General features: G+C 52.2%; 1 protein-coding gene across 5 annotated transcripts in view; it reads left to right on the top strand.

Annotated features, from left to right (window-relative positions):
• Window positions 1–13268, top strand: part of SEMA5B (semaphorin 5B) — a 123836-nt gene extending 110568 nt beyond the window's left edge. For 4 of the 5 annotated variants that reach the window (XM_070466072.1, XM_020871290.2, XM_070466069.1 and 1 more), the window contains 13 exons: window positions 105–312; window positions 432–639; window positions 7138–7255; window positions 7403–7584; window positions 8631–8774; window positions 8970–9117; window positions 9258–9483; window positions 9810–10028; window positions 10499–10669; window positions 10772–10921; window positions 11255–11299; window positions 11734–11939; window positions 12176–13268. In XM_070466072.1, the coding sequence (XP_070322173.1) occupies window positions 105–312; window positions 432–639; window positions 7138–7255; window positions 7403–7584; window positions 8631–8774; window positions 8970–9117; window positions 9258–9483; window positions 9810–10028; window positions 10499–10669; window positions 10772–10921; window positions 11255–11299; window positions 11734–11939; window positions 12176–12334 (2184 nt within the window). In that variant the 3' untranslated portion in view covers window positions 12335–13268. Of the gene's footprint in view, window positions 1–104; window positions 313–431; window positions 640–7137; window positions 7256–7402; window positions 7585–8630; window positions 8775–8969; window positions 9118–9257; window positions 9484–9809; window positions 10029–10498; window positions 10670–10771; window positions 10922–11139; window positions 11234–11254; window positions 11300–11733; window positions 11940–12175 lie in introns of those variants that run through there. The other variant, XM_070466071.1, reaches the window with a different exon arrangement.
• Window positions 13269–16837: the final 3569 nt, after the last annotated feature.

Raw genomic sequence — 16837 nt, 5'->3', positions numbered from 1 at the left:
GCAGGGATTGGAGAATAAGAGACGGGGCAGTGAGGAAGAAGGAGGGGACCCGGGATCATGGCAGCCCAGCGGCTGGGCACGCGTGACCCAGCTCCCCGCCGCAGTGCGGCACCCTGCCAGAGGTGGGCCCCAACGAGAACCTGACGGAGCGCAGCCTGCAGGACGCACAGCGCCTGTTCCTGATGAGCGAGGCCGTGCAGCCGGTGACACCCGAGCCTTGCGTCACCCAAGACAGCGTGCGCTTCTCACACCTCGTGGTGGACCTTGTGCAGGCCAAGGACACGCTCTACCACGTGCTCTACATCGGCACGGGTGAGGCCGCCCCGCCCCGCCTGCGCTCCGGGTGGGAGGGGCTGGAGGGGGGCGCAACTGGGCTGCGAGGTTCCGAGGCCACCCTGAGGTTCAAGGCCACCCTGATCTGGCCCCTCCAGAGTCGGGCACCATCCTGAAGGCGCTGTCCACGACGAGCCGCAGCCTCCGTGGTTGCTACCTGGAGGAGCTGCACGTGCTGCCCCCCGGGCGCCGGGAGCCACTGCGCAGCCTGCGCATCGCGCACAGCGCCCGCGCGCTCTTTGTGGGGCTGAGGGACGGCGTGCTGCGAGTCCCACTGGAGAGGTGCGACGCCTACCGCAGCCAGGGGTGAGTGGGCGCCGCGCCGCAGCGGGCAGGCTGGCGGGCGGGATTCCCAACGCCGGTCTCTGGGAACTGGGAACTGGAGATCCAACAGATGGAGCTTCGGAGTCAAGGTCGCCCTGGGGTGGCATCCTGGCGCAGTCACGGATCGTGTGCCTTTGGACAAGTCACTTAACTTCTCTGAGCCGTGGTTTCCTCCTCAAATCTCTGCAGGGTTTTTGTGAAGGATGGTTGGGATAATCTGCCCAAACCACGTATCACTCTCCCGAGGGGAAGGATGTGTTGAACACAAGGTGGTGGCTTGTTGAGCACAAGGTGGCCCTGTTGTCAAGCCCACAGTGAGGGCCTGGCAGCCATCTCCAGCCGATTTACTCTCAGTCCCTTCAGTTCAGAGAGGGGCCTTTATCTTTGAAACCACAGCGCTTATTACCCAGATGCGAGGGCAGATGGGAGGCTATGCTCCTCAAGTTTGCTCCTGTAACTTCCCCACTTAGAAGAGGCAGAGAGATCTGGTGTGGATGGGCTGGAGGTGAGGAGCCACCTGCAGACTGGACATTCCAGCTGCTTCCGCCATCAGTTCTGCAAACCTTAGCTTCTAGTGGATCCACAAATTTGACAACAATGACACTGGCATTTAAGGGGGAAACAAAACCTGTCCTAAAGCCAAACACAGATGTATCTCAGACTCCTAACCACTGGAGGCTACCCTGAGCTGCACCCCGCCCCCCATTATGGAGATAATAAAAAATTGCCTGCAGCTGGTATAGCCAAGGCCCCATGGGCTCCTGCGGCCTTTGCAACACAGGGACCTCCTGGCTGTGCCCATCTGTTCTCAAGATTTGGGAGACAAATGGCATGCCTGCTGCCAGTGGTTGTTTTCCAGTCCCGGTGGAGGATGCTAGGATCTGAGGATGGGCCTGGAGGGCTGGGGAGGAGGCTGGAAGGTCATGGGTTGACAGGGGGTGGGGCTGGGGGTGGGCTGGGAGTGGAAGGCAGTGGCAAACACCCAAACTTCCCTCAGCCCTAATGCAGGGCTCCATCAGCAAAGCACCAAACATGCTAAGCCCTCCCACGCTCAGAGCTCTTTGTGGGCTGTCGGTGTGAGAAGAGGGAGGCCAGATGAAACAGGCCTGGAACACTCTCCTTTCTCTCAGGGCTCTGGTTGGGGAGGGGAGCCTTGATATTAATCTGACTGATGTGTGGGCAGAGACTGGGGTATAATGCAAGGGGCATGAGTGGTGGAATTGGATACACCTGGGGTTCCATCATCAGCTATACCAGCTATATGATCTTGAGCAAGTTACTGAACCTTTTGAACTTTGGCTTTCTCAGTAAGAAAATAGGGGGAAATTGTGATGAAGCAATTTAATTTTCCACTCCAGTATTCTTGCCTGGAGACTCCCATGTAAAGAGGAGTCTGACGAGATACAATCCATTGGGTCGTGAAGATTTAGACATGACTGAAGCAACTAACACACACTGAGATATCAGGGGATAGGACTTGAATGCATGAATTTGGGGAGATACATTTTAGGCCATAACAGCTGAACAGATAATCTTCAGACATACAGTTTTCCCGCTTCTAACATGTATAAAATAACAGCTCCAGGAGGTACTGGAGAATCAGCTGGATAAAGTATGTAAGAGTATATTGTCCGGAGTTTAAGCACCAAACACATCTCCTCCAGGATAACTATTCCTGCAGGTCAAGGACCCACCTTATGTCCATAAGGTTGCAAAGAGTCAGACACGACTGAAGTGACTTAACACACATGCAATTTAATTTTAGCAAACAAACTGTAAGGATTGGGAATAATGCTCACGAAGTGCCTAGTCCAGCAAGTGAATTATCATTGGTAACTAGTGTCCTAGTTCCTTTTTTTATCTCTGCAAATGCATTTAGGGGCCATCAGCCTCCTGGGCTCTCTGGAGTCTCAGGATCTGTGACATTGAATACAGACAGCACTGCTTGGCAATGAATCGTGGTGTTTCCCTCATATCTTGTCTTCTTCTTTAACTCTTGTGTCATTATTAAACTTTTCACATGTACCCTGTTCTTTAAGGGGATGTAAATCCTTGAAGGTAAACCCAGTGTCCCAGTATTTTCTATACTCCACTAGGGGGGCCACACCCAGCCCCAGGCACAAAGTGGCCTTCCACACATGACCGATCCTGAATTTGATTGATTGTTTGGCCTTGAGAGGAGGTTGGTGCAGGAGAAGAGTGGGACTGGAAAGTGAATTGAGGCCAGCTAAGAATGCCAAGGGAGGATTTTGACTTGAATTCTGTGACTAGGGGCACTGAAGTGGTCTTTGAGCAGGGGAGTAGAGTGATGGGCAGTGTGAATAGGTGTTTTACAAAGATCAAGCAGACAGTGGCGAGTAGCATTGTCGCAGGGCAGATGGTTGGCCAGTGTGAGCTGCTGTGGCTCTGGGCCAGATATGATGTAATGGGGTCTGCAGTGGAATGAAAGGAAGGATGATGCCAGTTGTCTCCCCACACACGTGGTGCTGCAGACAGGGGACAGGGAGGTCACGGAGCATGGCCGGGTGGAACAGAAAGATAGAGGTCAGTTCAGAATCTAATAGTTTTGGTTTCTTGAGTTTGGGATAAGAGGCCTTGATGTGTACAGTAGAAACCCTATTGTAACAGTGTAGGTGGATCTAAAATGTGAGGTCTCATTAATGCGAAGTTAACAGAATGAACAGAGTAAGCCCATGCCGCCAGCAGGCTGTGAACTCTGGGAGTCTGGAAGCCACCTGCCCATCACACTATATCAGAATGTGTGCTGTAGTGAGGCAGTTTGTCACAGGGTTTTACTGTGTTTCACTATAGACATTTCTTGCCTTTTTCCTCGTTTCTTCCAAAGCTGGCAAGAAGCTGAGGATAGGTAAGCAGAGGCCCTTTCAGGCCCCCTCCTCTGCCCAGAATCCAGGGGCTTGTCTCTAGACCCCTCCTTTCACTCAGTCAAACTTCAGCCCCATGGGGCATGACCAGGACACTGAGTTGACCACAGAGAGACCAAGGCTCACAGGAGAAGGAGCAGAGGGAATGAATGCTGACTAGCTCTACAAAGCAGTGTTTTATGCCTGAAGAACCGCCCCCTTCCTCCTTCATGCCACCCTGGAGTGAGGGGCCTGTCTTGCCAGCTTATGCTAACCCTCCCTGGCAGAGGGTCTGGGCTCCCTCCACTGCTATCTTAAGTAATGACCACTTGCTCCCAAGCTCCACTGTGGACAGCTCCTATTGTGAAACTATGGCTACACGGTGCTGGAATCAGCCTCCTTGTAAATTCCACCATCCATCTTTGTCCTGCTTCTGAGCCCATGGAATGAACCTGTTCCCTTTTGTAATGACTGCTTGAGACACTGCAGTAAAAAAGACATGGTGATATATTATTGGTCTGATGGCTAACTTTATGAAAGAAACTCTAAACTGCCACCCATTCCTGCCATCAGAGACACACTTTAACTCTCCTCTGCTTGGAGTTTTAATTTTCTTAAGGACATTCTCTGCTCTGGAAGCTTTGAAATGGCCTTTGGTCAAAAGCAGCAAATGTGGACAAGCAAAGAGCTCAGGCACTGGTGCCGGGGGAGCCTTGCAGGTCCCCTCAGGCAACCTGGGCCAGAGCAGGGCAGGTGTGTCCGTGGAGGATCTGGTCTCCTCTTTCTTCTCTGGGAGGACTGGGTGCAGGAGAGGCTGAGGGTGAGGGCTCCTGACTGAGGGGCTGGGGCCAGCATCTACTCTGTGTTTTTCTTTGTTCTTTATCCTGTCATGGATTAGAAATACAGGATACTTCATCTCTTGACTTGGGGACTCTGACAAAAGTGGCCCTGGAACAGCAATTCTAAAGGCTGTTATTCATTATAATCACCTGAGGAGTATTTCAAAGATTCCAGTGCCTGGGCTTACTCCAGTCCCTAAGGCCCAGAAATAGGGTTTTTGTTTTGTTTGCTTAAGCTTTTAAAAAAAATCCCCAGGAGATTTTAATTTGTACTCAAGACTGAGAACACTGTTCTAGAGTTGGTTAGGCCCTAGATGAAAGTAGTAGCAAGAGGCAAACTGCATTCCTCCAGAATCTTCTGTTTTTACCTTGTATAAATCAATTCAAATTTTATACTCTTATCCATTCTCTCTTCTGGAATACAGTTGTTTTTGATGGATAGAATCACATGTATTATTATTAATCACTAGTCATGGCTAGTTCTCTTTTTATTATTTAATCTGTGCTGCTTGTGAAGTACCATAAGAGTGCTTCTTGAGTTTGATACCCATTTCTGAGAGCTGAGGCAAATACATTCAAGAATGGGCTTTACTGACTTCTGATTGACTGAATCTGCTCACAGCAAATTTGGCCCAAATGTCAGCAGGTAAGCAGAACCTCAAAAGCACCAGTTGCTGGGACTACTTTTGCACATGTATTGTATTTAGTCCCATGATGTCTAGTTTGACTCATTTGCTGGTGAAACAACCCACAGACCAAACCATTGATCCTGAATGAAAACATGAGCACCTGTATATTGTATAATTTACACAAATTGTCCTTGAGAGAACAAAGTGGAAACATAGCAACATAGCAACAGATGAGCATTCTGAATTTCCAGGTGGGCCACGGTGTGCTTACTGGCAATCAGCGAGGCTGTCTGAAACCCCAGGCATTGTCTCACTTATATGAGGTCATAAGTTGCTGGAGCAAGAGACAGCACTATCTTTGATCTCCTCTGGCAAGGAGGGGAGCCCCACCCTCTTCTTTATAAGGTCTTCATATAACTTCTTTTCTCTCTGGAGCCTGATATGGCTTACTGAACTCACTGAAAATAAAGAAATCCCCTGACAGGTGATTTTCCCTGAAGCTTCAAGAAAAAAGGAAGATTCTATCCTAGAGACATGAAAAGGGGCAGCGCCTTGACTCCTCTGTGTATCCCTTCAGTGCTAGGCAGCCTTGGCCCCTTTGGCCAATGGAAAATCCCTCTGCAGACTCAGGTCGTGGCTTGGGCTCCCCCACCCTCTTTGTCATGCAGCACCTCCTTCACCCCAAGCCTCTTCTGCTTTCTAACCTCCGATTTCTGCCCCACTCTCACTGTACTCCTAGATTGTCTGCAGCAGGCCCACTGCTGTGGAGCAGCCAGGCCTTGTCAGGGGGAGTGGAAGTTGGGGCAAGAAAGGCAGAAGGGACCCAGGGTATCCCCTGAGATTGGCGGTGGGCTCTCTGGGTGTTGGAGGGAACTTCTTTCAGGCTTCAGAAGCTGAGATTGTGTATACTTAGCAATGGATAGCACATCCTGATTCCCTAATTCCCATACTCTTTTCCCCGCTCCTTGAAGTCTTATTGGTAGAGATACAATTTTTTGTTGTTAAAAACTATAGAGGATACAATGACTAAGTCAAAAGGAGAAAGGAAAGACAGGAGCCTAGGATATGAGAAGTGGGGGCTTTGAGGCGTGCATCGGTGTGTGAACCGTTCCTCTCCTGGCTCACTGCAGATCGACCAGATCGGCCTGCCTGGGAAGGGGGACCTGGGATGTGACCCCTGGCCCATCCCAGTTTGAGCTTATTCTTATGATGTTAATGCACTGGACTCTGGGCCCTGCCACTGATTAGCGCAAGCATGTGGATGTCCAGGTGACCCTGGATTATGTACCCTGCATCTGTGCTTTAAAGCATGGGCCCCTGTTTACTCGGTGTGTGAAGTCAGATACAGCCTCCAGCTGGGAGGTGGAAGCGTAAGGGGAAGAGTGTGGTGGTGGTGGTGATGGTAGGGGGTGCCTAGATTCTAACCCCAGCTCGGTCATGTAAAATTTGTGTGACCTTAAGGAAATACCTCTTCTCTTCTCTGTGATTGTTTCTTCCTTTGTTTAACAGAAAGGTTGTATTATGGATGCCCACGATTCCCAACCTGGCTTCCACTAGAATCATCCACAAGCTTTTAAACCCCCTACCCCCACCCAGAGATTCTTTATCTGGGATGTACCCAAGTATCAGTACTTTTCAAAAAGCTCCTTTAGTGATTCTGATGTGCAGCCAAGGTTGAGAACCACTGATTCAGATCATCTGTAAGGTCCTTTCCATCACTATAATCATAGCGTCTGGCAGGGAGGTACTGCCTCTTTGGGTTTCTGCTCACCACATCTTCGCCTGTGTCCCTAGATGTGCAGTGTGGAACCCCTGACTCAGGCAAGTACTCAGACTCAGTAGTTTCTTGGTTAAGTGTGTGGGCTCTTGAGGGTAAGAGTGTGAGTCCAGGGTTAGCTCTGGTTTTCCTCCATTTAACATGGGGATAATAACAGTACCTTCCTCGTTGAGTTGTTGTGTTGAGTTAATTCACACTTGTAAAGTGCCTAAAATGATTCCTGGCACACAGTAAGTAGTCAAGGAACTTAGTTACTATTGTGGAAGACACCTGAATGAGAGGGGTGTCCAGAGAAGAGTGTCCAGGCATATTCTTGGGATGCAGATGAGGGTGGGAGTCCAGTGGGCTTGAGGCTCCGGACCTCTGTCTGGCAGGGCCTGCCTGGGGGCACGGGACCCGTACTGCGGCTGGGATGGAAAGCAGCAACGTTGCAGCACTCTCGAGGACAGCTCCAACATGAGCCTCTGGACCCAGAACATCACAGCATGTCCTGTGAGCACCCTTTTGTAGCCCCTACCAGGGACCTCTTCCCCCAAATTCAGGCCAACTCTCCATCAGTGTCCCCACAGCCCTAGGACCTTGTGTCTTCCCTGCCCCTGCCTTGGGTGACAGGATCCTGCTCCTGATGTGTGTCCACAGGTGCGAAATGTGACTCGGGATGGGGGCTTCGGCCCATGGTCACCATGGCAACCATGTGAGCACTTGGATGGGGACAACTCAGGCTCTTGCTTGTGTCGGTCCCGAGCCTGTGACTCCCCTCGACCCCGCTGTGGGGGCCTCGACTGCCTGGGGCCAGCCATTCACATTGCCAACTGCTCCAGGTATGTGAGGATGCGGTGGCCTTGGAATGGAGTAAGGGGAATAGAGGAAATGCGGCATCATCCCAGCCAGGTATTTGCACTAAGGGACAGAAAATACTTCAGGGCTGTGTAAGGAGACTGGACTGGTGGCTGACGTCTGAGGCAGGAAATGAGCGCTGGGAGAGTTTCCACACCAGTGGGAGAGAAGTGTCTGCCTGGTGGTGCTTTTCATACAAAGAGGAAGTCTGGATAGGCATGGGAGTCACTCCTAGACAATCTATAGCCACAATAAGCCTTGCAGTCCCCAACTGGAAGGACATCATGGGATGTCCACCTAATCACTCTGAGCTTCTCTATATGGGGGTTACAGTGCCCTCCCTGAAGGTTGTTGGGAGGGTTAAATGAGACTCTCTCTCTCTCTCTACATATATATATATATATATGTAGAGAGAGAGAGAGAGTGAGAGCTACCTAATACCTACTATACACTGCCTACTACCTGGGGACTCCCAAAAGTAATTAAAATAAATAATCCATAATTCCAGACACTCTTAAAATAATTTTATATCCATTTATTAACTTAACCATTGCAACACCCTCATGGAATAGGATACAATCAGTACCCTTACTTTAAAGATAAGAGTATGAGGAAACACAGAAGATTTCAATAAATTGCCCAGCCTTAAAAAGCCCGTTAGTTGTAGAACCAAAATTTGTAAGGTCTGCCAGCCAACAAGGCTGAAACAAAGGTTACAGATGGGAAAGGACTTCTTCTCTAGAGGAGATGTCCTTTGTCCCTGCAAGTAGAGGCCATGTCCTATCTCTGTGCTCTAACCATGAGTACAGCCTGATGTATAGAAGAAGGCTTTCAATCTATGTTCCAGGAGTGAACAATTGAATGCAGGAGTACATCATTCCTGAGATGGTTTGGTTAGGAGCTATTGTATTTCCCTTGAATGGCACTTCCTGACAACAATACAAAATCCATCTATGCAGATGTTATTAGATCAGAGAAGCTAGGACTCAGAGGGTCATGTCTCAGTCTCTGTCCCCTCCGGCCCCACCAGGAACGGGGCGTGGACACCCTGGTCGTCTTGGGCCCTGTGCAGCACCTCCTGTGGGATCGGATTCCAGGTCCGCCAGCGAAGCTGCAGCAACCCTGCGCCGCGCCACGGGGGCCGCATCTGCGTGGGCAAGAGCCGGGAGGAGCGGTGAGCTAGGGTGTGGCTGGAGGTTTCCGCCACAAGCCAGCCCCGAGGTCCCCGACTTCCTGGGCCCCCCAGAAGGTGGTCTGGATTCTCCGGGTGATCCAGTGGACCCTCTTTTTCCCAATTTTCCCAAGTCTCACAATCCCAGTGACCTCTCATAGGAAAAGGAGGAGTAACGACTCCTGTTCTGCCCCTCAGGTTCTGTAACGAAAACACGCCTTGCCCGGTGCCCATCTTCTGGGCATCCTGGGGCTCCTGGAGCAAGTGCAGCAGCAACTGTGGGGGCGGCGTGCAGTCGCGCCGTCGGACCTGTGAGAACGGCAACTCCTGCCCCGGCTGCGGCGTGGTGAGGGTCCGGCCGAGGCGGGGGCGGGCGCGGGATGCTTGCACCCGCAGCCCAGGGTAGGGCAGACGGGGCGGGGTCGGGGCGCAGGGGCAGGCCCGGGTCTGCACGGCTGTGAGACAGCACCGGATCTCACCCCGAAGGAGTTCAAGACGTGCAACCCCGAGGCCTGCCCCGAAGTGCGGCGCAACACGCCGTGGACGCCGTGGCTGCCGGTGAACGTGACCCAGGGCGGGGCGCGGCAGGAGCAGCGCTTCCGCTTCACTTGCCGCGCGCCGCTGCCGGACCCCCACGGGCTGCAGTTTGGCCGGAGGAGGATGGAAACCCGAACCTGCCCGGCGGACGGCTCTGGAGCCTGCGACACTGACGGTACAGCTCCAGGGCGATGGGGGCGGGGAAAGGTGGAGTGAGAGCTGGGGGACGCGGGGGCGGGGAAGGGTTGCTGTTTGGGAGAAGGTTTAGATGGCGCTAATGGTAAGGAACCCGCCTGCCAATGCAGGACACGTAAGAGATGCTGGTTCGATCCCTGGGTCGGGAAGATTCCCTGGAGGCAGGCATGGTAGCCTACTCCAGTATTCTTGCCTGGAGAATCCCATGGACAGCCTGATGGGCTACAGTCCATGAGGTCGAAAAAGAGTCGGACACGACTGAAACGACTTAACATTGTGGCTAAACCAGCCCCCTCTATTCCCCAGCCCTGGTGGAGGATCTCCTGCGCAGCGGGGGCGCCTCCCCGCTCACGGTGAGCGGGGGCTGGGCTGCTTGGGGCCCATGGTCCTCCTGCTCCCGGGATTGTGAGCTGGGTTTCCGCGTCCGCAAGAGAACATGCACGAACCCCGAGCCCCGCAACGGGGGCCTGCCCTGCGTGGGTGACGCCGCCGAGTATCAGGACTGCAACCCGCACGCTTGTCCAGGTAACCCTCCACCAAGGAATCTTGCCCAGGGACCCCGTTGCCCAGGGACCCCGTAACCCAGGGAACCCTGCTCTGGGAGACTCCCAGGCCTACCCAGGCCTCAGCTCGAGCGTGGAGACCACTCCTCCCCGCCCACTCTGCACACGGGGCCCCAGAGCAATTTCTTTGGTCCTGTAAATGGACACAGCAGCGACTCCCAGGGACCAGGCATTTTCTCACCCTCTGTACTGCTGTTTTCTCTTCCCTAATGCGTTAGCCAGCGAAGGTGCTTGATTTGACATGGAGTTGGTTTTGGGGTCTTCTCTGCAGCCTGCATGTCCCCTACCTCCCCTGAGGGGAGGGGGCACTCCCTCACAGTGGGCTGTAGGGGTGGGGTGGCCGGGACAGAGTGACCTAGCCTGGAATGGTGAAGCCTGTCTTGGGCCCTGCCTGCACCCGCAACCCCTCTTCACACACCCCATGCCTTGCAGTGCGGGGTGCCTGGTCTTGCTGGACCGCTTGGTCCCCATGCTCAGCCTCCTGTGGTGGCGGCCACTACCAACGTACCCGTTCCTGCACCAGCCCCGCGCCTTCCCCCGGCGAGGACATTTGTCTCGGGCTGCACACGGAGGAGGCGCTGTGTTCCACGCAGGCCTGCCCAGGTACTGAGTGCGTCTGGCAGGATCTGGGGAGCAACTGTGGAGCCTGCGCATACCCACTATGAGATCTGAGGGGTTAACTTCATCCCAACCCACAACCCACAGAAGGCTGGTCACCGTGGTCTGAGTGGAGTGCGTGCACTGAGGACGGAGTACAGAGCCGTGACAGACACTGTGAGGAGCTGGTCCCTGGGCCCAGCGCTTGTGCTGGAAACAGCAGCCAGAGCCGCCCCTGCCCTTACAGCGAGATTCCCGGTGGGTCTTCTAGCCAGCCCCTTCACACCCACCCTCTCTGCTCTGAGTCTTCAGCTTCCTTCCCCTTCTGAACTATTCTGGGGGTGCAGAATGAAACACCAGAGTGGGACGTTCACATACTTCGGGCCTTTGTCCCTCCTCATCTAGTGGATGGGCCAACCCTTCTTAGAGGTGGGGTTCGGGTGGAGACAAAGGGGAATGAAATTCACCGGTCCCAGCCCCACAGGTTACTGCTGACCCAGGGGTCCTTCAGGAGAGACACACCGAGCCCTAAGAGGGACCGGTCTCCTCCCCTCCCTGCCTCTGACACCCACTCTGCTTGTCTTCGTGCAGTGATCCTGCCTGCCTCCAGTGTGGATGAGACCACCAGCTGTGGAGGTAAAAGGAACCTGCCCCAGCTCACAATGCTGCATTTCTACCCACCACCACCCCTACAAGGAGGAGGGACACCTACTCCAAAATCTGGAGTCTACTTTTTGCTCTGGACATGCAGACCTTGTTGAGGTCCTGCACTGCTGTAGACCATATGTAGGGGTGTCCAGGCAGTTTCGCCCTAGTCCCCCAACTAAGAAGTGGTCGTCTAGTCTGTATTCAAGAGATGTCATGCAACTCCACGCCACTGGCTGCCTCCTGTGACCCAAGCCACAGGTGGTCCTGTGAGACAGGTCCCTGGAGACAGGCCACTCAGCCTTCTTGTTTCTGATAGCTCTGGCCTCAAAGCCCTTGATGTCTGACAGCCTCCTCTTGGGAGGCAGTTGGTGGAGGGTCTTCACAGTGGCCCTTTCCTTCCTTCTGGCCTCTTGTTCTCCCAGGGTTCAGCCTTATCCACCTGGTGGCCACAGGTATCTCCTGCTTCCTGGGCTCTGGGCTGCTGACCTTGGCAGTGTACCTGTCCTGCCAGCATTGCCAGCACCAGTCCCAGGAGTCTACGCTCGTCCATCCTGCCACCCCCAACCACCTGCACTACAAGGCTGGGGGCACCCCCAAGAATGAGAAGTACACACCCATGGAATTCAAGGTGGGAGTCCTCCTGTAGAAGCAGAGGCTGGGTGATGGGTGCAGGGGCCCTGGCCCTAAGCTGGGCATCACTGGGATGGGCTCTCAGAGGGGGCAGTGGTATTGTAAACAGAACACTGTGTCAACAGCCAGAATGTTCTCTCACTGATGGGCTCCTGACTTCCTTGCCCTGGCCTGTTCCCTTGCCCCATCTCTCCTTTTCACCCTTTCCTCTCTGGTTCCTTCCTTCTCCCACAGACCCTGAACAAGAATAACCTGATCCCTGATGACAGAGCCAACTTCTACCCGTTGCAGCAGACCAACGTGTACACGACCACCTACTACCCAAGCCCACTGAACAAACACAGCTTCCGGCCTGAGGCCTCACCTGGACAACGGTGCTTCCCCAACAGCTGATACCACTGTCCTGGGGACTTGGGCTCCTTGCCTTCCAAAGGCACAGAGCAGGTGGAGATGGGACGGTGGAGCCAGTTTGGTTTTCTCCCTCTGCAGTAGGCCAGGAACTTGCTGCCTTGCCTTGCGGGGGTCCCATCTGGCTTCAGAGAGCTCTGCCTGGCAGTGACCATGGGGGAGAGGACTGGCTTCAGGCTGGCATGTGGCTGCAGTTCTGGCTCAGCCCAGGTCTCTCGTGGTCTGCTTGCAACCCACCGTCATGCTGATCTCCCCTGCCATGTCTGGGCTGTGGACCTGCTAGGCATGTGAGGGAATTGGAGAGTGAGACCTCAGAAAGGCAGGCTCTTAGGTGTGGGTTGGAAATGATGGCCTGTGTGGCTATCATGGGCTGAGTCTGCCCCTCTCTGGCTGGCCCCAGGAAGGGCCTGGGCCACATCCCGATTATCTTGGAAAGAAACTAATCTAATGGCCCTAATAGTTCTGTATTCTCTGCCCAGGGCTGGGCCATCATGGTGCTGCCCCAGTGTGACATGGGGACCAAGGCTGGCCCAGGTTGTCCACCTTCTCCTAGCAGTCTGAACATGGCCCAGGGACATCCCTCCGGTCAGAGGCAGTGAGGACTGGGGGCTGGAGGCTGATCTTTGCTGAGAAGTCCTTTAATCTGGGCTGGCTCATCCCTCAGCCTTTCCTTCAGAGTGCACGAATGGTAGCCCAGGAGCAAGGGAGGTGGGAGTCCAGCCCCCGTGCTGCTCTGGAGACGGCCTTCCAGTTGCTGCTCGATGTAGCTGTTGGCTGAGACCTGCTTGGGAGTCTGTGCTGGCCCCTCATTTGTTCAGGAACACATACACACGTACACACACAATCACAATCTGCTGCAGCAACAAAAAGGATGTTGGGCTGTGGCATGATTAATTAAAGATGATACCCAATCTCCAAATGTAACGTTGTCTTCGTGCATATGTTTGTGGGCTCTTCCTGGCATGGTCTGATCAATTAGGGCAAGGTACTGGGGTGACAGATGGTCTTCTCACAGTGGGGCAGATGACCCAAGTAGAGTTTGACTTTAACAGAGGATAACTTGCCATTTGTGAATAAATCTCCACACACATGTTGCCCTAAACCCTTGTTGGAAAAAAGGTTACAGATAAATTCACAAGTAGGGACACAAAGAAAACTAAAGGCAGTACAACAGGAGATTTCTGCCTGTTCCCTTAGCAGCACTATCAGGCTTCACAGTGGAAATATGTGATTCCAGCAGGGGAGTATTGATGAGGGGTATTTTATGAGGTATTTACATTGCTGAGTTTAATAAATCAAAGTTGACTGAGAAATGACTAAGCCTGTGAGGTGGGGGAAGCCTGCTGTAGTTTTTGCTGGATTAAATCAAAATAGCCTCAAAGTCTCAGCCCAGCAAATCAATGCTTCCATTTTGGATGAGACTGATGGACATGTTAAATTTAGAGAGTAATTTCCTGACTTAATTGACTGGATCAATTCTTACAGGATTCCCAGCAAAATCTACTTGCAGGTTAGGCTGTAAAGTGTGAGATCCTGGGGATAGAGGAGGCAGGGAATCTTGGGAAGGAGAGGAGCAAGAAAAGAGCATTCCTGGCCCATGTGTCTTGGAGACCTTTGTGCTCACCAGGACAAGGACAACAGCAGTGGCCTCAGGTCAAGGTGAAGCCCAGTCAGAGCTCAGGGAACATATGAGGATTTCTGGGGATCCCCAAATCCCTCAATTTGGGTATTCCTGACTGGGTTCCTGCTCACCCTGTGAATGCAGAGCTTGTAGGGGTCTGTGCTAGGCCTTGAGGTTTTGGGTTCCCTTGGACTTCATAGGGACAGGGAAATTCAAGAGTGTTCCAGGGCCTAGGGTACCTGCTTCACAGGGGTCACTCATATATGCCCGGTACTGTTCAGGTCTGGAGGAAGTAGTCATGGGGAATTCCTGTGCACGCCCAGCCACTGTGACTGGAATGGCAACAGTGGGAGGTAAACCCATGTGTGTCATGGCAAAATACACACCACAACGCATGCACACACACATACACAGACCGTGAATTGTTTGTAAAACCTGTTGTGTTTTTGGAGGCATGACCATTCAATTCATAACTCTGGAAAGGATCCACACTGCATGAAATTAACTTGCATGGATGGCAGAAGCTACTTCACAGCCTGGCCCAGAACTGAGGAAACCAGAAATGTGCTCCCTGATGAGGGTGTGATGCTCTCTGGCAGGTGCTTGAGGCCACATGGATGGCAGCATGGTGTCAGGGAGCTAAAGTGTGAAAGAAAAAGGGGCTTCACTGGGCCAGCTGGCCCAGCAAGAACCTCCAGCAAGAGGGAGGAAGATGCCAGGTTGGGTGCTCCAAGCCTTCTTGGGCCCTCTTGTCTCAAATAACTCTGTGTGTGAGTGTGTGTGTGTGTGTGTGTGTGCGCGCGCGCGCGTGCATTTTCTTCTTATTAAAGTAATACACTTTCACTGTGGAAAATTTAGAGAATTCAGGAAACCAAAAAATACAATTAATAGTTATGTTGAAAAACAAAGCAGAGACTTGGGGAATGTAAATAAATGGTGGTATCTCAACATCACTCCAAAATCAAAGAGAACAGAAAACAAAAGCTCTGTCACTATTTTCAATAAAACTAGGATATATCTGTAATCCCAAATCATAATATACGAAGACAGAAAGCAGATGAAGGAACAGCAATCATCTAGTAGAGAGGATGTGGGTCAAACCTGAGCACTCAATTTCAGAAGGAATCAGAAGTTAGAAGAATAAAGTATCAGGGAAGGTGGGGTTAAGGTAGGAGCCTAAGAGAGGGGTTGATTCATTTCTCCAGGAGGAAGAAATAGAGCTGGGCACCTTCTTCCTATTAGGATGGATGAGATTTAGAACAAAAACTGGCCTCCTCTCTCTGGTGGCAGACACTGGCCATGTGGTGGACAGTTATTGGGACCCCGAGTACAGAGTTCTTGTCTCATAGCCCAGTCCTTGCCTTAAGCAGCCAAGGTTAGGAGCCCATTAACAATGCAAAGAGATTATCTTCCCACATGGTCAGGCAGGTGTTCTTGACAGGAGGCGATACACCTGGGCAAGTACCTGGGCTTCCCCCACTAGAGGCTAGATTCCAAGTCCTGGTTACAAAGTCAGACAGCACAATTTAAGCCTCTATATTCAAAGTTAAATTCTAGTTTAACTTAGCACATGTCACCTGGAGAGAGAGGATACTGACCAAACTTGCTTTGACATCTGGCAATGGACAGGCTCTATTCCTCTAGTACCTATTCTGCTTATTCATTGTGTGGGAGAATGGATGTTGGACAGACTGTCAAGGACTCTTGTCTCCAGCTTTACCTCTCACCACCTGTGTGATCTCAGCAAATCTCTTCCCTCTTTGGTTTCAGTTTTCTGGTCTGTGTAATGTCAGTGTTGGGCCAAGGGTCCCTACCAACTTCTGTGATTCCTAGAGCTTTGGGAAAAATTCTTGCACATGGTACTTTTTCCTTTCTGATGCTAGCCATGTGTTCCCGTGTTGCGTGGGCCCTGTCTCTGGGATCTCTAACTTGTCTCAGAGTGTGCTGTGCTACTTGGCGCTGGGTCACATTCAGGAGAAACCAGCTACCCTGAACCCACTGTCCTCATGCAGGAACCTGGGGAAGTATCTTCCTCAGAGTCTGCCATTCTTGATTCCTGGGCTCCAAGTTCCCCTTCCCTGAGGCAGATGAAGGTAGACGATGGATACACATGTATATAATGTGTGTTTGTACATCACCAAAGCTTGCCTTTGACCTTGTTTTTTGTTGTTTAGTCACTGAGTCATGTCAGACTCTTTGTGACCCCATGAACTGCAGAACGCCAGGCTTCCCTGTCCTTCACTATCTCCTGGAGTTTGCTCAAACTCATGTCCACTGAGTCAGCAATGCTATTTAACCATCTCATCTTCTGTCACCCCTTCTGCCCTTAGGCTTTCCTGGCGTCAGGGTCTTTTCCAATGAGTCTGCTTTTCACATCAGGTAGCCAAAGTGTTGGAGCTTCAGCTTCAGCATCAGTCCTTCCAATGAATATTCAGTGTTGATTTCCTTTAGGATTGACTGGTTTGATCTCCTTGCTGTCCAAGGGAACTTGATATTCAGCCAAAAATCTGTAAATTGACCTTCAGCCTCAGTTTTTGGAAGTTTTGTAACATGGGTGGAGCACATGCCCATTATCAGCCAGCTGAGATCTGCCTCTTCAGCAGGGCCTGGGCACTGGTGGGAGGACCCAGACTGGGTGCTGGACAAGTGCTCCCCGGCGGGGTAACCGGCAGGCACAAGGACCCCCTCCTCTTAACCAGAACTGGACCTTGGAGGGTGAAAGTTGAGTCTTGGGACCTTGTCCTTTCTTGTCAGAACAGAGAGTAACGTTTGCTTGGTGGAGATTTATAGGAACATCATTACCTGACGGTGGCTGACCTGCAGAACAAAGGATCTGACATCAAGATGTTTGCTACAACTAACCACGC

The sequence above is a fragment of the Odocoileus virginianus genome, chromosome 4 (genome assembly GCF_023699985.2).
Source record: "Odocoileus virginianus isolate 20LAN1187 ecotype Illinois chromosome 4, Ovbor_1.2, whole genome shotgun sequence".
NCBI classification, from domain to species: Eukaryota; Metazoa; Chordata; class Mammalia; order Artiodactyla; family Cervidae; genus Odocoileus; species Odocoileus virginianus.
The sequence above is the reverse complement of the archived record's forward strand: the minus strand, read 5'-3'. Positions and strand labels throughout refer to the sequence as shown.